A 22,504-nucleotide genomic window follows, 5' to 3' on the forward strand; every position below is an offset into this window, starting at 1 on the left:
TTTTATTTTTTATTTTTTATTTTTATTTTTTTGGTTAAGACATCTTGAGCTCTCAGTTATTTTATTTGGATTCTCGCAATTAGCTAAAACAGTTTTGGTTTAGATCTCTCACTCATAAATTTAATTAATTTTAACTTAGTTAATAAAAAATCATGCAGTTACCAAAAAAAAAAAAAAACTTAAAGTTGAGAGGGTGTAAATACATAAAAAATTAAAGTTAAAGGGGCTTGTTTCAAACTGACCTAATTGAATGATTTTGAAAGGTTTTTAATTCAAAGAATTTATTTTGGATAAAAAATAAATTTGTTAGTGCTACATGATACTGCACAATTATTTATAACTTGGTATAACTAGGAATAAATTAGTCTAAAATTTTTAATCAATGTGATAAAGGACATTTTTTATATAATTCATTAATTTATTAGGCAAAAATGATGTTGACAATTTTAAAAAAATATCGGCTATATTTTATAACTTTTGATGGGCACACTAAAAATTGCCCCTAGAATAGGCAACTATATAAACTCCAATAGCCCAATTTGCTCATATAGATTACGGTTATAGTCTAGTAGCACTTGGTGGTATGCCTTGCTCGACACTAGGATACCAAATGCTCTAAAAGAGAAAATTGGTGCCGTGGGCGAGATCGATGTGGCTGCAAAGATGGAGAACCAAATTGGGGGTGCTGAGATTGGACTTGACCATAAGTACGCAGATGGGAGAAGCGGTTAGGGAGTAAATTGGAAAACAAGTAAATAACAGGAACTAATAGTGCAATTAATCCCAAAGGTTAAAGATCTAATTGAGAAAAATAAAAAAGAAAATAATTCGGTATCAAAATAAAAATGGGATTAAGGTTGGTGACTAATAGTACAAATAACCTTTTCTTCTTCTTTTTTTTTGAAAGCGAAAAAAATCTAGTTTTTGCAAGAAACTAAAAGAGAATAAAATCAGAGAGAAGAAAAAGAAAGTCCACAAATTAGCCCCAAAATAGGCGAAGAGGGGGGGGAAGACTTGTGCTCATTGGTCAACATGAACGAGCGAAGATGGTGTGGAAACTTTAATTATAACCAAAATAGAGTATAAAAGATGTTTCTTTCACTGATTGTTATTTTCTTCGGATTAGTGATTACAATTATTTTGCTTTAAATATAGCTTTTACTAGATATTTAGGCTTTGAGTACTTATGAGCAAAATTATCTTTCAAATGCATGAATCTGTTTCTAATTTCAATTCCAATATGGGACTAAAAATCGAAAGCTTTTATTTCCTTAGGTAGCTCAATGAGATACTACTGCATGGTACGTATATACCATGATGTGCTTTCACTATACTACTATCAATATTAGCAACATTTCGTTTAATGTATTACATCATCAAATTCGAGTCTCGGAATTTGTATGAATATATATGCTTCCTCTCTTTTTGTTGTTCTTTTTTATTTTTTATTCTTTTTTTTTTTTTTTGTCGCTCTTCTCCTACATTTTTTTCTTCTCCTCGTCATTTTCTCCTTTTACTTTTTGAAAATATTAGAAGCTCATATATTAAATTCTGGTAAAGATAACAAAATTATGGAGGGAAGAACCTAATTGTAATAAATTTTAAAGATTGAAGAGTCAATTGGCAAAATAATAAAAAGGTTAGGAGCCCAATTGCTAAATCAAAAAAAAAAAGGGAACCAAAATGTAATTAACCGTTTTTATTGGATAAACTTTAGTTTGCTGCTCTATATATAGTTTAGTGCATTTTCACTTTACTTAATTTCTTGTGGTTCAAATTGTCATATTTAGATATTCTATAGTTTTATTTTTGTTTCACTACAAGGATCTACCGTTAAATAGAGTTAGTAGGATAGTAAAGTGATACTTTTTATAAACCATAAGGTGATACATTATAAATTATAGTATGATAAATTAATTAAATATTGTGTTGTACCGCTCTATAATTTTCAAAAAAATATATTTTACTATTTTGTTTGCCTTCGTTTAACAATAAATGCTTAATGTTAAAAACAATAACATTACAGGATAATTAAGTGCAATATTTTGAGCTATAAAATTATTTTTTTTGTTAAAATGTAGGGAGACTACTCGACTATAGGCCATTTGATATGGCCCTCACGATATTTGTTTGTTTGATTGGGATGTTTGTAATTTTTAATTTTTCAGAGTTAAGTAATTTTAGCCAAAAATATTACGAATCTTCTCAAATTCATCCGTGATTATACCATATTTATCAACTTAAATTTTTTTTGCACATAAAACTAGATCAATTAGTGATTAATAACTAATAAAATCAATAAATTGAATAAATTATTTTGGGAGAAATGCTAATGCATTTCTTAAAAGCATACGAATAATTGTATATTCCTTTAAAATTGTAAAATAATGTGTGTATTTTTTTCAAATTTTCCACACATTGCATAATACTATTTTATTAGCTTATCATCATTTATTTATCAAATTTCTTTCCTCTTTCCTTCATTTCATTCTTTTTGTTTACATATCCATCATAAACTCAAAACAAGTAAACAAATGCTATAAATAATAAGACAAGTTAAAAAAAAGGATTGGATTGAGGTTATTGTAGGATTACAACCCAAATTGGACTGTAATCTAGCATAACGCTCCTTTTTAGTTAATCGTGATATTCTTGGCAACTGCGGAAAAAAGAATTGTAACAAATGAGTAATGGAAAGTTATTGCAAGAGTATTTTTTATATGGTATTGAAAATTTAGAAGGATATACAGATTAGTTTAAAATTTAATAAGATATATCAATTATTTTTAAACATTTAAGAGATACACTAGAATTTATCCCAATTATTTTTTACCTAACTAAGTATAAAAATTAAGATAAAAAGGTTTGAAAATTGCAAGAGTTCAATAAAAAATAATAAAGTTAAGAGGTCTATTTTGGAATGACTTACAGTTGAGAAGGACTCCATACATTTCTACTGATATTTGCATTTAAGAAAATGCTAAAGATGCAACCCAAAAAGGGTTACACAATTTAACCGCCAAAAGTTTTAATACAGAAAAATGATTGTATATTATCCACATACACGTTACACTGGACAATAGAAAGTCAACGAAATATTTTACATGGATGTATTAAACTATTTATCATGTTCATCTACTAATATTAAATGTAATAAATTATTTACTGTATTTATCTAAATAGTATTTGAATATAGTAAACGAATTATCATATATAAGTGGTATTATATCTCGATAAAATTTAGAAAAGATAATAAATCGTCTATTGTATCTATGAAAATATTCTCTTGTTTGTTACTATTGCTATCTAGTGTGTTTCTGGACTTCAAATTTTTATTTAAGTTTAAGCATGGAATAAAAAAGTTAAGGGGGCCAATTGCCAAATCAAAAGAAAAATTAATTTTATTTTATATGGATTTTAGAGTGGTGGTGGGGGGGAGGGGGGCGGGGGTCGTCCTCCCTCTCTCCGTCCTACTGCGAACGCAATAAAAATCCCACCTTTGCTCGCTCACATTGCTTAGGAGTTATTATGCTAAAAAGATCGCCTTTTTCACCTCTCCCCACCAAAACGCTCTCTCCACTCCCCATTCTCCATGCTTCTCTCTCCTCCTCCTCCTCCTCCTCGTCCATGGCGCCCGAGAACGCGTGGGAGAAGCTCCTCAAACCCTTCGACCTCGACCAACTCCGCAGCTCCCTCAACCCCCTCACCCCACGCCGGCTCCGCAAGCTCCTCGACCTCCCCCTCGATCCCTCCATCTCCATGCAAATCTTCAACTGGGTGGTCTCCTCCCAGAAGGGCTTCTCCCACTCCGCCGACCTATACTTCGCCCTCGTCAAGAAGCTCGGCGACGCCGGGGAGTTCGCCGCCGCAGTCGACCTCCTCCGCCGCTCCCGGGAGCACGGCGTCATCCTCCGAGAACCCCTGTTCATCGTCCTCATAAGCTGCTACGGGCGCGCCGGGCTCCCGGGCGCCGCAGCCCAGGTGCTCGACGAAATGCCCCACTCGTTCCGGTGCCAGCCCACGTTCCGGTCGTACAACGTCGCGTTGGATATTTTGGTCGACGCGAAGTGCTACAAGGACGCGGTGGCTCTCTTCCACCGGATGCTCCGGCGAGGGGTCTCGCCGACCACGTTCACCTTCTCCGTCGCGATGAAGGCCCTGTGCTACGCCAACGAGGTGGACTCCGCGCGGTCGCTCCTTAGGATCATGGCGAGGCACGGGTGCGTGCCCGACTCCGTCGTTTATCAAATGCTGATACACGCACTCTGCAAGGAGAGCAGGGTTCGCGAGGCGCTGGAGCTTCTGGAGGAGATGTTTGTCATGGGCTGTTCCCCCGATGTTAACACCCTAAACGATTTGATCCACGGGCTTTGTAAGATCGGCCATGTGCGCGACGCCGCGAAGTTGCACGATCGAATGCTTCTCAAGAGGTGGTGCGCTCCGAATGCGCTGACATATGGATTTCTACTGCATGGCTTGTGTAGGAAGGGTCGAGTGGACGAAGCAAGAGATCTACTGTTATGCAGAGTGTCCGACTTGAATGTGGTTTTGTTCAACACAGTGATTAACGGGTATTTGCGTGAGGGGAGGTTCGGAGAAGCGAAAACTCTTTACGAGTCTATGGTCTCGAGCGGATGCAATCCTGATGTTTACACATACAGCATCATGATCGACGGGCTCTGCAGGGAAGGAAGATTAGGATCGGCTATGCAATTACTTAGAGAGATGGAGGCGAGGGGTTGCACGCCGAATGTCGTCACTTACACTATTTTACTCCATAGTTTTTGCAAGAATGGTTTGTGGGAGGACGGTAACGCAATTGTAAAGGAAATGTCTTCGAAAGGTTTGAGTCTAAACTCTGTCGGGTACAATTGTTTGATATATGCTCTGTGCAAGGAGCATAAAATCCATGAGGGAATGGAGCTTCTTGAAGAGATGAAGAGACGAGGGTGCAAGCCTGATATATGCACGTTCAATTCCCTAATATATCAGTTGTGCAAAGACGATCGAATGGATGAAGCACTTCATCTATATCAGAATTTACTATTGGAAGGCTTAGTTGCTAATAGTATAACTTATAATACTCTTATTCACGCCCTGTTACAGAAGGGTAGGTGGCAAGAAGCTCTAAAACTTGCTAATGAGATGGTGCTTCACGGTTGCCCGCTCGATGTTATGACCTACAATGGGCTAATAAAAGCACTTTGCAGCGATGGGGATGTCGATAAGAGCTTGGGACTACTTGAGGAGATGATGAAAAGGGGTATTCAACCAAGTAATGTTTCATATAACGTTCTAATTGATGGGCTATGCAAGAAAAGAAGAGTGCACGATGCGCTAGAACTCTTAAAAGAAATGATCAATCAAGGGTTTAAACCTGATACGGTTACTTACAATAGTCTAATAAATGGCTTGTGTAAGATGGGGTGGATGCGTGCAGCTCTGAACCTCTTAGAGAAGCTGCATAATGAGGGAGTAGTTCCGGACATTATCACGTACAATATTCTCATCAGCTGGCACTGCAAGTCAAATATGTTTGATGAGGCCCATATGCTTCTACAAAGAGCAGTAAATGGTCGAATAGTGCCCAACAAACGCACCTGGAATATAATGGTGCAGAATTGTATTACAGAACCACTCAATGTTGCACCAGAGCCCGCAAAGGAGTTAGAAATAGTTGCTGTATGACTTCTATTGCGCTTTGCAGTGTTTACACCACCTTTGAGTGAAAGCCATATGAGAAATGATACTGGAAAGAGAGATAAGAGGTTTCATGGGAGCAGATTAATGTCTGCATGCTGTTCGGTGTTTCGGATCATCATCATGCCTATATATAATCGGGTATGCATTTCTGCTCCATATTTTGATATACAAGATCTGTTTAACATTCATTAGGAACCTACCATGTCTCTTGCTGATATGTCTGTCTTGTACAAATAATAATGGATCTGGTTAACATTCATACCTTAAAAATTCAATACTGTATCCAATTTGATTATTTTAAGTTGCAAGATAAGGAAAGTTACTGTTAAGAAATTTTATCTTCTAATTGGCACAATCAGACCTGGTAATGCACTCAGTACTCAATTATGCTGATATCTGTTATTTGATTTTTGTGTGCCTGAAAATTGATATTCTTGGTGTACACATTGTTTACGACAGATATCATGAATCTGCTAATAATACAATAGAACTTAGCTTAAATGGTAAAAAGTTGAATTTAATAGTAGAATGTGCATATATTAGAGTTCCATAATATCAAGGTTTCAAATAACAAGGTTTGAAATTTCAATTTTCATTTTGTCTGGCTGTTAGAGTTCAATTTTGATAGTTTTGGTAGTTTATTGTTTAGCTTTCAGGATAAAAGGAATATAGAGAATTGGAAGAATTATATTTATGTATTCTTGTCAAGAACATAACTAACTTTTATGTGCATATATAAAGTGATCAAAGTAGAATAAAACAAATGTAAGCAATGTGCAAATGAATCAAATTTGACTTTCAGTTTTATTACGCTGACATTCTAAATTCAAGCCATCTTTGGATCCACTTTGGTTGTTTTCATAATTTTAGTTCTGGGCAATACTTTTGGATCAATACTTTTAGACACCAAAACTTTTGGTTTTGGTTCAGAGTTTCAACCGAAAATTCTATGTTGCATTATCTAATTGCCGATCAAATAATTACATCTCAGGCTTAGCTAGTTGGCTTGGGTTTGATGCCAACCCTAACCAACCATAACGCAATTCAGCTTCCAAACTGGACAACCTACTCAGGCCTGGCTATTTTAGGATGGTCCTAACCACATGCACCTCCACAGGCATTAAACCTTGCACTCTTCCCTTAAGAGAGGGATTGGGCAACAATGCAAGCTTATCGTTAATTTAACATAATAACTAAATACGGAACAATGATGCTTCAGAGATAATTTTTGCAATTTTTCTTTTAAAGTTCAAGGAGCATTATGTCGTGCTGTACTAAAGATTTTCTCACAGGCTAGCTAATTGAATTTCATTTCTTGGCCTGTTTATCTTTTCATTTCAAAATTTCTTATGTTAGAATCATTCGCATTACAATCTGGATAGGTATGCCTCTTTTTCAGTTGTAGGATAGATTTTATCTTCAAACTTGTGAAATGCCATATTTCTTGTTATCAGTAAATTGGTGTAACTCTCTCCCCTTTTACCGGTCTGCAGATTACCAGTCAGCTTCTATCTGTTTCAGCAGCTATTAACATATTATTTCTCCTGGATTTGTTCAGCCATTTATTTTGATGGCATAATGGCACATATTTGACCATAAAGGAAATGTATGAAGCGAGGAGTTTTGCAATTTGAACATACATATGTTGATCAACAACTTGAAGAAGCAGACAATTTTCAAGGAGCTGCAAGATTGTCTGGAAGTTGCAATAATGAGACAGCATATCTCACATTCCGAGTGTTTGATCCACTATCCTAGTGTTTTTGGGATACGGAATTACTGTTTGTTTGGTTTTTTTTTTTTTCTTCAATGTTACTCATCTTAATGAGATTGTATCATTTATCTTGTTGTACATTTCTGTATAGTTTGGGGGGAAGATAAATGAACATTTAAAGTGACAATTTTATGAAAGGCAAACTTAGCTGAGGTTATTTCTCTTACATTTTGGAATTTGACGGTTTAAGAATCTTCAATGCTCCAGTTTTTGGGTGTTGAAGTAGTTTTCAGATGCTGAGAATGAAGGCGCAATGACTTATCCTCCAATTTGAAACTGGTGGTCTCATTTTTATATTTATTTTTTACTTTTTGGGAGAAAGAGGTAGCAAGCCACCCGCTTTATTCATTAAGGTCACTGAACACTATTATATAAGTAAGATAACTAGGCCTCAAAGGAAGGAAGAGGGAGAGAGTAGGGATATCAATGGGTATGGATATCCGAAATTTTATCCGAATCCGAACCCGAATGAAACGGATATATCCGATACTAAATGAATTTGGATTCGGATATGGATAAAAAATAGAAATCCGATGGATATGGATTCGGATATGGATTTTGACCGTACCCGACCCGACCCGAACCCGAATTTATTTTGTATTATATATAATATATATATAAAAATTTGATGTTATATTTGAATTTGTATTTTAAAAATTTAGATTTAAAATAATAGATTTTGAAATATTGAAAAAAGAAATAATTGTTTTGGGTTCAAATTTTCGGGTTCGGGTTCGGGTTTCGGATTTTTGGTTGGGTTTGGGTTTGGATATGGATTTTTAAAATCCGTCGGGTTTGGGTTCGGGTTCAGGTCTCGGGTTTGGAGTAGGGTTCGGGTTCGGGTTTTTGAAAATCCGCTCTGAATCTGACCCGTTGACATCTCTAGGGGAGAGAGAGAGAGAGAGAGAGAGAGAAGATTAGCAGTACTGTCTAAGCAATTGATGTTAGTCTGAAATCACTTGTGTGGATCTCTGCATATTTTTATAAAAATTCACATTGTTTCTTTCCAACCACATCGTCCACTTGATTATTTCTTTCCAACCACATCATCCACGAGACAATCGCGAAGATAGTTAATTCAGTCTTTTTATTATGTGCATTCCTTTGCTCCATAATCATCTTCTAGTGTTTTCGAATCCAGTCCGGTGATTGTACTATTCTCCAGTTAATGCATGACCAGGGTCACAAGTACTTAAAATTATGCATCTTGAAAAATGATGGTCCACAGTCTTCGGTCCATCCCTATGTAGAACACATTGCACAAATAACTGATTACCCTTCCGAAGAGAAAAGCACAAACGACTCCAACTCAAGTACACTCTTTTTCACTGAAAATCCAAGTTTCCTATATGCCCAAGATAGCACAACTACCGTAGAAGATAAGATCGGAGAAATAGCAAGCTCACAATAACAATATCAAACAACTCTAAAAATAAGATCAATCAATTTTTACCAAGAGTATCAAAGCACCATACAAAGGAAAATTGAAAACCACCAAGTAAAAGCTTCAACCAAAATAAACTTACAATAAATGTTCATAAGACAGGGAAAGGTAGATTAGAGGAAACCCACCTCAAACTTAGTAGAATCCTACAAGTTTTGGATCATTTTTCACACTTCTCGCTTATGAAAGAAACACCACACAAGGGAATGAAGCAGAAGGAAAAAAAAAAAAAAAGAAGCTAATTTTCTCACTCACACACCTTAACCCTACTTGATTCTTTTATTCTTTTGACCCTCTAACTGAACTCATTAGGCGCAACTTGACTCACTTAATCCAAAAAATAAAAGATCCATTTAAATGATTAAATGGGCTCCTACAAATACACTTATTAATTCTAATAAACCAAAAAGATAAAAAAGCAAGTTTAGCACTAACTTTTAACACTCTCCTTTAGTGCAAACTTGTGAAAAACTAAACCGAGCTTTTCTCAAAGTTCTAGAAACTTCGTCTTTGGAAGGACTTTGTTGAAGATATCTGCCAAGTTGTCTTGAGATTGCACTTCTATTAACTCAATTTTTTCATGAAGCACTTTCTCCTAAGTGAAGTGTTGCTCCACTTCATAAGTTTGGTTCTAGTGTAAAACATTAGATCACTGCCAACTTGATTGCACTTTGGTTGTCACAATGAAGCTTCACTGGAGACTGATTTTTTGTCACATAACCAACTAAAGTCCGCAACCATACACATTCTTGTGTCGCAAGGGTCGGCGCTTTGTACTCCACCTTGGTACTAGAGAGCTCCATTGTGTCTTGCTTCTTATTACACCATAGTATACAACCGGAACTCAATCCAAACACGTAGCCTCATGTAGATGTCCTCTTATCACTATCGCTCGCCCAATCGACATTGGTAAAACCTGTAAGTTCACATCTTATACTCTTCTTATAAAGAAGATCAACATCAAGAGAGGAATTGAAGAACTTGAGAATTTCTTGCGGTATCCAAATAAGGCTTTTTTAGAGCTTACATAAACCAGCTAACTATCCCTACCAAATATGTAATATCTGATTTAGTAATGGTAAGATTTACAAGCTATCAATAAGTGTTCGATAAAGCCTTGGATCCTCAATTGCCTTACCATCACCCTGTCGTAATCTCATATTTGTATCCATAGGAATAGAGCATGACTTGCTCTCCTTCGAACCAAAATTTTCAACAAGCTTCGAGTCATAGTGTTTTTGAGAGACAAAAATATAATCAATACCCTTCTCAACTTCCAATCCAAAAAAGTGGCTCAACTCATCTAAATTTTTAATTTCAAACCGAATAGAAAGCTCATCCCTAAGCTTACTAATTTCCTCAGTATTGTCTTCAGTAACAATCATGTCATCCACAAAGAGCAACACAATAACATGCATTCCATTATACTTCTTCACAAACATACTTGGATCAGAATTGGAAACATAAAAATCATAAAAGAGAAGGTATTGAACAATTTTACCAAACCAAGCTCGCAACGCTTGCTTGAGCCTATATATTGTCCTTTTCACCAATATACATAATTTGGAGAAATCTTTGAAATAAAACCTAATGGTTATCACATAGAAATCTCTGGTTCTCCTTTTCATATAGGAAGGCATTTTTGACATCATATTGCCACATCTTCTATCCTATTGAAGCCGCCAATGGAATGAGAACCCAAATCAATGCTATTTTGGCCACTGGACTAAATGCCTCCTCATAGTCTAAACCATATTGTTGGGTGAGCCACGAGCTACCAATCATGTTTTGTATCTATCCATGGTTCCATCAGTCTTTCTTTTAATCTTGTATACCTACTTATATAAAACCAATTTTATGTCCTTCAGTTTAGGCGCAAAATTTTTTTTTTCTTTTTATCAAGTGCACTAATTTCCTCCTCCGTTTCCTGCTCCTATTGATAAACCACTTTAGCTTCATCATAAAAAAGGGTTCATCACAATCAATAGGACCCACAAAAAAACATGAAACAACATCAATCATAGCATCGGAATTCCACTCCGGTTCAAAATAATGTGAATACTTCTTGCATTCCTTTGTTGACCTTCTCATCGGTTGTTCTTAAACCTCAATTCTCGGACATGAATTTTCCACCGAGGTACCTATGCTCCCCCTCTTATTCGACTTGCTCCGAAGAAAAAGTCGATGTTTTTGGAGAAGCTTCATTTGGTACAACCATCGGCCAATCATAATAGGATGATATTTTATCAAACACCACGTCTCTAGAAATGACAAAACTTGTGAGTTTTGGATTTTCAATTTCTAGATTAATAGGGTGTTATTGTCAACTCAGCCTATCACTTATTATGCAATTATACATTGAGTTAACTAAGAATATTTGATTATTTGACTAGCACCACCTGAGTGCATTTGATCTATTATTCAGAATGACATTATAGAGCAAATCCTTGACTTCTTGCACTTTATTTTCATTCTGTTGAGATTCCACTTCATATCTTTACAGAATTACATTCTGCCTCCATCCCTTTCTTGAGAAGCAATCTTGAACTTGTACTATACCGAAAAAATAGGTGTGCAACGAAAATTTCCATTACATAAAGTATATTCAACTCCGCACTTGAAAGTAGCTCACACTTATTCACCATTGGGAATATGGTAAAAAAAAACCCATTCACTTAAGATTTTCTTTTGCAGTAGTATAAGACCAATTTATAAGCTTTATCCACAGAGCTAGCTTATGGTTTATAGAGAAATACTACTACTACTTCAACAGCAATGTCTTGTTCATCGTATCCATGTCTTTGATACCGAGGCCGCTTTCTCTTCTATTTTTACACACACTTCTATGCTATACTAAACAGGCCCTTTCGCTGGTATTCGACCTATTTTTTTTAAAAAAAGGGATCTTCTTAGAGCCACAATGTGGTGTATGACCTATTTTGGTGCTCTAAATATAAAGGAAAAAAATACAAAAGTATGTTGAACATTAACCAAGAAAAGTCTGCCAGCATGAGATAGCCTTGCCATATTTCAATTCCTTGTTCTTTTTTTTTTTTTTTTTTTTTTTTTTTGGTAATCATCCTTTATTTTGCCTGATAATAGCAATCCTAAGTATCATATTGAAAGCTGGCACAATTTGCATGATAAAATATTAGGTAATCTCTTATCTTTACTGCCTTAATTTGCTACTCATATAGAATAAAAGTAATGCTTCTATACTTATTTTTTCTGTTACTGTTCATTCACGCGTATTCAACAGCTCAGATTTAGTTTTTTTAAAATTGTGACCTGCAATAGCAGGTCACTTTGGGAGAGGTACCGGTTACCAGGTACCTAAAAAAGGGTATTTTTGTATTTTAATACATGGGCAATTTAGTCATTTTATCTTTACTATATTTTCAAAATTTTTATTTTCTCTTTGTTTCCTTTTTCTCTTTCTATCTTTCCTTTCATAATTTGGCATTTCATATAAGAAAAATTTCAAATGATTGGACAATATGGTCTTTTAATTTTTCTTTTCTCTTTGTTTATTTGTTTAATATTGCAAATGAATTTAATTTTAAAAAACTATGCATTAAAATTTATTTCCATACCTATTGCTTTCTAAATCTTAATCCGAAAATTTTCAAATTTTATCATATTGTAGGATATTAATTTTGCTTAGTTTTGATAGTAATAACTTGTTGAAATTTGCGATGGCTAATGGATCAGAAAACAATATTCCGATAGAAAAGGTGTGTGGCATTGTCTCAAACCTTCTTTTCTGATATTTGATGATTAATATTTTCTTTTATTTTATGAAATTCGCTAACCATATTCTTATTTTTCACCTTAATTTTTAGGATAGTAATGATATATTATTCTACTTACTAATAATAATGCATGCTTGTGTCAATTTTAAAGAGTTCATTCTTGTGGTATTAATGTTTTTTAGGGTTTCAAATTTTTCTTTCTTGGGTATCTTGTAATTAGTTTGTATTTTATCTTGCCATCAAATAATTATCTATTCAATAGCAAGAGTTTTGTGGTGCCTTTCTTTTCCGGCAAAATATCTTTGCTTTTTTTTTCATGAAAAGATTTATTATTGAAAAATACTTCTTTGTTCTCTTATTTTTTAAAAAAATTCCAACAATAATCATGTCAAATAGTTGGGACTACTTCAAAAGGTTATTAAGAGAGATTGTAAAGAAACTTAATTTATTTTTGCCACATAAAAATCTTCTATTATTTTTTGCAATGTCAACTAAAAGTGGGTGTTGACTGCAAATCCCACAAGAGGAGTCAATAAGTATGGTAATGTATTTGTTCGCGGCCATTTGTGTCGGAGGTTTTGGGATTGTTACAATTGCTCCATAACAAAAACTAAATAAAGTAGTACTGGTGAAAATAATAGAAAACAAATGCACAAAGAAGTAGTGATACTTGGAATGCTGAAAATTTTAAAATTCTACAGATTGTAGGATATTTATTTTTTTTAGTTTTGATAATTTTTTTTTTTTTTGAAATTTGTGATGGCTAATGGATTCATAAACAAGATTCTAATGGATAATTAAGGTGTGTAGTATTATCACAATTTTTTTATTTTTTGGATAGTTTGATAATTAATATTCTCTTTTTTTTTTTTTAATGAAACTATGCTAGCATTCCTTTTTTTTCACCTTTATAACCCTATTACTGTTTATTCTTATTTTTAGGGTTTTGAAAAAAAATGAAATAAGTATTACATGTTCCCCTAGGCGTTTTGGGTTATGTATTGACAAGTTAAATGATGTCCATAAAGCAGCCATTCAGAATTTGGGTTTTGGTTGCATGTTACATATGCATCCGATTAGTGTACGTCGTACACTATGTGATTGGTTGGCCCACGCCTATGATCCACTATCCAAATCTTTTTGTATAAATGATTTCTATAAATCTATCGGTAGTTGGGATGTGTATTGTTTAATGGGTCTATCCACTGAAGGTGAAAAGATAGTTGTTCAAGAAAAGATAATAAATAAAAATCTTTTGAATTTTTATATGGATCCAAGTAAGAAAACAATCACCTTAAGTCACTTAGCCTCCTCTATTGATAATGATGGAATTGCTGATGAGCATTTTCTCCGAAGATTTATGTTATTAATGATTAGCACGGTGTTGGCTCCTATTGCAAAAGACGAAATGCCAAGTTATTACCTGAATCTTGTGAAGGACATTACTGACTTACGCAAGTACAATTGGGCTCAATTTACATTAGATTATCTTATTTCTAGTCTCATATTGTATAAGTCTAACAAGAGTAGATACTTGCGAGGAAATTTAGCTCTACTCCAGGTATCTTTAGATTTTATTAATTGTTTATACACATTAAATATCATATAATAGCATCAATTAAGACATGTATTGTTGTAATACAGTTTTGGTACTTTGAGCATTTTCAAGCAAGCGGGGACGATTTTGATTACACCAGTCATATTCATCCTCTTATGAACAATTGGGATGAGAGTCAAATTATGAAAAGATTTTACTTTGACAACATCCACGGTCGACGCAGCGGGAAGGTAATTAGAAAGAGTAATTAATTTTAAATTAAAAATATTTTTTATCTTTAACGTTTTAAATTTTTTAACCGAATATTTGTAGGTGGTTCTTCGGTTAATTTGTCCAACAATTTGTGCTGAACTTTGGCCTGGAAAGAGAGCTGATAATAGGAGTTAGTAAAGAACATACAGGTAATTTGATACTTTGCAAGATTAGATACTAATAAAAGATATATTTTATAATTCTTTTATTATTTCATTTATTTTTAAATATGTTTTCACAATATTTAATAGAAAAATCAACATAGAGATAAGGAAGAATGTGGCCGAAATAATTCAAGAACAATGGCAAGCAATATTTTGCTCAATGTGCTATGTGCAAAGACGATGTAGTGTGTTTGGCAATATGGCCTTAATAGCTTTCCTCATTGCAATATCAAGCAATATCACTATCTGTGACAACTAACCTAGAAAATTTTTGGAACATTGCCATAAGAAATGTAGCTAATAGCCATTCGTAAGAATCTACAGTCTCATCCAAAACAACCCCACAAGCAAAAACTACGGCTGTGCGGTGATGATTTGATCCAACAAATAGAATAAAAGGCATTTTATATCGATTAACGCGATATGTGCTATAAAAAACGACAACATCTCCAAATGCTTGATAATCAAGTCTAGACTGAGCATCACACTAAAATAAATTAGTTAAGTGGCCTTCTGCATCTGTTTGGTATTGATAAAAGAATTCAACATCCTCCTCTTGTCTCTCACTCATTTGTTTAAGAACTGTTTCAACATCACCTTCTAATATTCTTGATTTTTTATTTCTACAGGAGAAGTTATATAAATCCTTAGATGTGAATAAAACATTTTCGTAGCCACCATGATGATGTTCCATAACATTCATAATTTGGTGCTTACGAAGGCCTGCAATCTCCAAGGGAACAATGTCTGATTTTTGGACATCATTAATTGTATGATGTGATCGAAGAAAAGGCACCTCATTTGGTCCAGCCAAATCATGCTTATGTTTGTCCACAAAGTTGTGCACGAACCATCTATTAGTGGTTGCATCAAATTGAATACTAAATTGAATAGGACACTCACAACGTGTAAGTGGTCGTTCTTTCCTTTTTCTATTAGTCCTATTCATATGAATAAGATTTCGTAGACCTGCTCTCGAGCAAACAAAACGACGGTAAAAAATCACACCAGTTTCAACATCATGCTTCAAGCAATCTTTTCTTATGCTAAACCCTTTTTCCTTGGCATACTTGTTGAAGAACACATATCCCTCATTTTCAGATAAGAAGGTCTTTTTAATAATATTTTCATATTCGGTGTGGTATCCCTGGTGTACAGCAGTTGAGGCTTGTCGACAGCTCTGGAGAGTGTCGGGACAAGTCCGAGTCTCATTGGTGCAAAATAGACGCAAAACGGACTCAGTAGGGGGCGCGAGAGCAGGAGTTCGCTTTGGAAACTGTAAGTGCAGATTTTTCTGCTTGTTGTACCGGTACAGCATCAGGGGTGTACCGGTACACATTTTGTACCGGTACAGTATCGGAGGTGTACCGGTACACTTTGCTTGTTTCCGCGCAGCTGCTCTCGGGTTGCCATTTGTACCGGTATAGTTGCTCGTGTACCAGTACACCAGGGTAGGTAAGAGGGCTTTTTAGTCTTTTCTCACCTCGTTTTTGTCACCCTCTTCCCCAGCCTATATGTTTGCGTAGAGAGGAGCTGAGGGAGAGTTTTTCTGCTGGTTTCCTTCCCTCTCTCTCTCTAGCTTGGACCGAGTGTGGAGGAGCTCTCGGGTGGAGTTGTTTCGTCGCTGACGTCGCACCGCGGAGCCGTTCGAGCACACGAGCGTTGTGGTGGCTGCGTTGGGAGGCCGAGCGAGCATGTGATTCCTCCGTTTCGACGTTGCGCCGGTGTTGGATTAGCGTTTGAGGTGGGTTTATCATCGGATTTCTACTCCTAAGTTGAACACTACAGTAAAATAGGCTCGACATCCCAGCACGAGCATAACAGCAATATACACTACCTGGGGTATCCACCACGCTGATACTGCGGCGATACCAAATAACAACCGCTCCTAAAGCTAAATCTGGTAGTGTAAGCATATGACGGGTTATATTCGCGGATTTTCTCCTAAGTCAAATCCAAGTCCACATGTATAATTTATCCACCAATAATACTATGCTCCAAATTCACTTTAGATGTCAAAGACATGAACAATCCACAAATTTGAGCTATTACACATGAAATGCATAAGACAAGATATACATGCCGTTAACCGAGTTCCGGACTGCTGGGGGCCGTCGGGGTTGACAGTGGACTCAGATTGCCTTTTTGGCATCAGATTGTGCCGAGGGTACGTGATCCATTGGTTGTTAGACCAGTTGGACCCGGTATACTTGACTATAGCCTTAGAGAGCCTGATTGAGCTCGACAGAGATACGCTTGCATACTCAGTTGGGTAGCGCCAGAGTGCCACTCCGGAGTCGGGCTTAGTGCTTCTGCGTTGATGTCGAGGTGTCCTGTTTGGACTTGCTATCCACTGATTGCTTAGTGTGGAGGTAGCTTTATCTTCAACAGGCGGGACGGGTGTGTTCACAGCCCCTGGGACAGGTACGGTTATAGTCCCGAGTGAGATTGCGTCAGGATTGACATTTTTTACAGGTTGTTAGTGTTAGAGCATGATAGTATAATGGTTCTTAGCTATAGATTTTGTTCCAGCATTATGTACTATCCCAGCTCCCTTCTGTAGACTTAGTGGGTGGACCGATGATGTTGAGGGCAGTACCCACTGAGGACTACTTGTTTTTACAGTAGTTCTCACGCCCAGTTGTTCCTTTTCATTTTGCAGAGTTGTCGTTGTCGGCTGCTGCTGATCCTGATCGTGGCAAGGGCGTCGCGAGCTAGAGCCCTACCAGACGAGCCAGAGCTAGTGGAGTACCAGTTACAGGTAGTTGTAGTTTTTGGTTCATTACATACTGATGTTATACCTCGCTGGAGCGAGTATTTTTGTACCAGGATACTGTGTATGTACTGATCCATTTTTATTATATACTCATGTTCTTTTTCCTAGCAGCTCTATACTACTAGTTGTAGTGTTGTATTATTACAAATATAGTTACAGCTTCGCTTCGTATACGGAAAAAATTTCTTCGTATACAGCGGGTTTGTTGGTGTGCCCGAGGAAACGAGTAATCCGGGACGTGACATTCAGTTAAGGATTCTATAGTGTCATTAAACTCGCCGATGTCAGTATTGTTGTCAACATATGGCTCCATAGTAGAACTAATTATCTCTAAGAGACATTTAAACAAACCTGAATTCATGGTTTTAATGTTAGCAAGTACACTTTAAAACTAAAGATAAATAAATCAAAGAAACTTAGATGGGATGCTTAATTGCTATCAGTCCAATAAATTCCAAAAGACAAAAATAAAAAAATGAAGCAAAATATCAATTGGAGTGGCCAAATATAACGATAAAAAGAACTAGTGAGAGGATCTTTCTACATGACTTGCAACTATCTTGAAAAGAATGTTACCAATTGCCCACAGATTTTCTCTAAGTTAATGTTTCTAGTTAAAACTTCCGAATAAAGATCAGTGCCCACCTAGCTTAAAACACTCAACTATCATGCAACAACAACCAATACAACTAGCCTAAATTAGTCAAATAGCATAAAACAACCCACACAACAATGAAATTCATTGCCACAGTTCAACAATTCCTCATTTTTATCAAAATCTGGCTTCAACTTACATCAAATCAATCAAGAATCCACGCTATCTTTACATCTACATATGCAGGGAACAAAGAGGGATCTGTATAAAACGAGATCCGCGATCGTAATCTTAAAAAATTATATGCGATTCGTGCGGGTTCTACAGGAGATTGGTGCATCTAGGGTTTTCAAAGATGGAGCGACCCTCTCTCTCTACTCCAAAGCTCTCGTTCGTCTCTCCTCTTTTTGCACTCGCGCTCCACTGTTTTAACAGAGAGATGGATAGAGAGACGGACAGGGCGAAGGCAAATGAATAAGGAGTAGGGATGCAAACGGATCCGGGTCGGTGGAGCTCCCGCCCCGAATCCACCCCGCCATGATCCGCCCCGAATCCGCCCCAAAAATTATTTATATTTTAAAAAAGGGTTATTTGCATACACGTCCCTACAAACATAGTGAATTGCAGAAATATCCCTGCAAAACGAAAATTTCATAAGTTGTCCCTGCAAAAGTCATAAGTGATGCAGATATGTCCCTGCTGTTAGAGTCTGTTAGAAAAATTTAGTTAACCACAGTTAAACTACTTAACCACGATTAGTTAATAGTGTGAATTTATGGTTCTACCCTTCTTTCTCATCCTTCTCTTTCTTTTCCCTCTTCTTCATCGCCGGCGAAGAGATGCGGCGGCGGCGGCGGCGACGTCGGCGAACCCTCTCCATCTTCCTCTTCCCCCTTCTTCTTCCTCTCCCTCTTCTTCTTTTCTCTTCCTGTTCCCCTTTTTTCTTCCTCTCCCTCTTCCTCTTCCCTCTTCTTCGTCGCCGGCGAGGGAGAAGATGCGGTGGCGGCGGCGAACCCTCTCCCTCTTCATTTTCCTCTTCCTCTCCTTCTTTCTCTTCACCCTTCTTCTTCCTCTCCCTTTTTCTCTTCCCTCTTCCTCGTCGCCGGCGAGGGAGGAGATGCGGCGGCGGCGGCGGCGGCGGCAAACCCTCTCCCTCTTCCTCTTTCCTCTTCCTTTCCCTCTTCCTCTTCCCACTTCTTCTTCCTCTCATTCTTTCTCTTCCCTTCTCTTCGTCGCCGGCGAACCCGACCCCGCGTCGCCGCCGTTGTCCGCTCCGACGGCCCGAAGAGGAAGAGAAAAAGAAGGAGAATATGATACTTTTGAAGGGATATATTTGTGAGGGCAAAACAGTCATTTCACAAGAAAACTGTTAAAAAATAAATAATTCACTAACGGATTTTAACCAGAGGGACATATCTGCATAACTTAGGACTTTTGCAGGGATAACTTATGAAATTTTCGTTTTGCAGGGATATTTCTGTAATTCACTATGTTTGCATGGATGTGTATGCAAATAACCCTTTAAAAAAATATTTCTAAAAAATAATGTATTTACAAAAAAGTTCAAAATATAAATAAGTTAGTACCCTCATTTCCAATGTATTTGAAACATTTGAATTTTGTTTTGAATTGTGATTGATATTTTTGATTTTTATAATTAATATTGTTAAATTATATATATAGTATTATTAAAAATTATTAATTTATATTTTACAAAATATTAATAATATTATAATTTTATAAAAAATATTAGTTGGCGGGGCGGATTCGGAGCGCCGGCGAGAGACGGGTTATGAGTCGGGGCGGATTATGGGATGTATTTTTTAGCCGGTCACCAACGTCCAACAGGAACGTGAAATTATTTTGTGGATCAACTATGAATTTTTTCTATACCCACCTTAAATCTGATCTAAATCATATATAAAATTTAATATTATATTCAAATTTATATTTTAAAAATTTAAGTTTCATATAAATACTTTGAAATATGGTAAACATAAATAATTGTTGAGTTCCGGTCTTCTGGTTTAGGTTTGCTTTTAGGTTTTGAAAAATTGGTCAATTTTGAATTTGGATATGGATTTTTGAAATCCGTTGAGTTCGGAAATAAGTTTTGTGATTGTTAGTCAGATTCAAATTCAAATTCCTAACTGTTTTTTTTCTCACTAGTAATCCTAATCTTTTTAATTTTTATGTTTAAAATTATGTTTAAAATATTTATTAGCTCTAACAGTTAAATTGTCATTTTGTTTAAAATGTTTATTTTCTTTACCGGTTCCAAATTGTTCTTAATCTTAGTTGAAGTCTGATCAGTCAAATTAATCGGTTCAATTTAGTTTTTAAATCATTGATACTAATTTAATTAAAATGAATAATAAAAGTTAAGAAGCTAATTATAAACCGAAAGATAAAATAACAAAATATTAAAAAATCAACTAAAAACTGAAAAATTTTAAAGGTAAGAATCAAAATCAATTTAATAAATTAAATTAATTAGATTGATCAAATTGATAAAATATACAAATATCCTAGATCTGTTCAATATAAATTTTGTTTACTCTAGTAAAACTCTATAGTAGAAATTTATTATAAGCTTAAAATTTAAATTATACAGTGTAAATTTATTTATTGATAAGTTTAAATTGTACTATATTATTTAGATTTATTGAAGATTCCTCTATACTTTTTAGGTTCTAAACTTTAAATTTATTTTGTTTTTGGCTTATATTTTAAATTACAATACATGATCTTATTATTTAAAAAAAATCAATTTTTACTACCAAAATTTGAATTAATTTTGTCTATACAATTCTATTATAAAAATAAATTTGAATTATACCCTTACCCTATATTTCTAATCAATTATCTATATTAAATTTTTTAAATGGTGATAAAGAATTACTATCTAAATTAGAAAAATTCTTAATTTTTTTTAAACATATTACATATGTTGAATTTAAATATTTGCCCACATTTAATTTTTTAAAATTAGTATACAAAATTAATGACTAAGATGAATTCCTAATTTTGTTAAACGTATTAAATATGTTAAATTTAAATATTTACCAACATTACAAATATTTTTAAATAGTCATACAAAATTAATTTCTAAAGTAGAACAATTCTAAATTTTTTTTAACATATTAAATACATTTAAATTATAAATTTTTTAACCTACATTCAAAATTTTTTAAATAAGTGATACAAAATTAATGTCTAAACTATAGGAATTTAAAAGTTTCTTAAACATATTAAATATGTTGACTTAAAATATTTACTAACATTACAATTTTTTTAAATAGTAATATAAAATTCCTCTAATTTTAATTTCACTTTTAAATTTTAAATATTTAATATTTGAAATTTAAATTCATCGTATTTAGAAATAAAACTATTTCTAAAATTCCTATAATTTAAATTAATGCATAATTCTAGAAACACTAAAACATTTAATGTGATATCCCTGGTGTTTAGCTTTTGAGGCTTGTCGACACGCCGTGAGGGTGTCGGGACAAGTCCGAGTCTCGTTGGCGCAAAATAGACGCAAAACGGGCTCAGTAGAGACGCGAGAGCAGGAGTTAGCATTGGAATATGCATATTGCAGATTTTTCTGCTTGTTGTACCGGTATAACATCAGGGATGTAACGGTACACTTTTTGTACCGGTACAGAATCGAAAGTGTACCGGTACACTTCGCCTGTTTCCGCGCAGCTGCTCTCGGGTTGCCATATGTACCGGTACAGATGCCCGTGTACCGGTACAGCAGGGTAGGTGAGAGGGCAGTTTGGTCTTTTCCTGCCTCGTTCGTGTCACCCACCTACTCCCTGCTATATACATGTGTAGGAGGAGCAGAGAGGGAGACTTTTGGGTTGTTCTTCTCCTCTCTCTCTCTAGCTTGGATCGTGAGCAAGGAGGAGCCCGGGTAGTGTTGGATCGTCGTCGACGTCGCGCCACGGTGCCGTTCGAGCGCACGTTCGTTGTCGTAGCATCGCGAGGAGGCCGGGCGAGGGTGTGGTTCCGCCGTTCTCAACGTCGCGCCGGATTTGGATTAGCGTTCGAGGTGGGTTAATCGTCGGTTTACCCCATAAGTAGCTATATAGTAGGCATGTGTTTATCGTGTTGTTTAGTATATTTAGATTGCCCGATTCATGGATTTCATGGTGTTATCTTCAAAATCTGAATTAGAGCTTTGTCTTTAGCTAGTATCTACTACACATGTGGGACTTGGATATCACTTAGGAGAAAACTGCGATTATGACCTGTCATATGCTTAAACTACCTTATTTAGCTTTAGGAGCTGTTGTTATTTTGTATCGCCACAGTATCGGCGTGGTGGATACCCCAGGTAGTTTAGAGCTCTGTTACGCTCGTGCTGGGATGCCGAGTGTATTTTTACAGTGGTGTTCAGACTGTTCCGGATAGTTGGGTGCCGTCGGGATAGACGGTGGACCCAGTTTGCTGAGTTGGCATCAGATTGTGCAGAGGG

The 22,504-nt window shown here is 35.7% G+C and overlaps 2 protein-coding genes across 3 annotated transcripts; one reads left to right on the forward strand and one right to left on the reverse strand.

Annotated features, from left to right (window-relative positions):
- On the forward strand, positions 3,407-7,643 carry LOC109721566 (pentatricopeptide repeat-containing protein At5g64320, mitochondrial). 2 transcript variants are annotated; one of them, XM_020249231.1, is made up of 2 exons: positions 3,407-5,841; positions 7,197-7,643. In XM_020249231.1, exon 1 carries the CDS (start codon positions 3,529-3,531, stop codon positions 5,686-5,688), a length of 2,160 nt encoding a protein of 719 aa, XP_020104820.1. In that variant the 5' UTR covers positions 3,407-3,528; the 3' UTR covers positions 5,689-5,841; positions 7,197-7,643. The 2 variants fall into 2 exon arrangements, with proteins under 2 accessions (XP_020104820.1, XP_020104821.1); XM_020249232.1 differs by having other exon boundaries at positions 7,262-7,643.
- Positions 10,007-10,363, reverse strand: LOC109721537 (uncharacterized mitochondrial protein AtMg00810-like). The gene has a single exon (XM_020249189.1). It carries the CDS (start codon positions 10,361-10,363, stop codon positions 10,007-10,009), a length of 357 nt encoding a protein of 118 aa, XP_020104778.1.

The sequence above is a fragment of the Ananas comosus genome, linkage group 15, assembly GCF_001540865.1.
Source record: "Ananas comosus cultivar F153 linkage group 15, ASM154086v1, whole genome shotgun sequence".
Taxonomy (NCBI): domain Eukaryota; kingdom Viridiplantae; phylum Streptophyta; class Magnoliopsida; order Poales; family Bromeliaceae; genus Ananas; species Ananas comosus.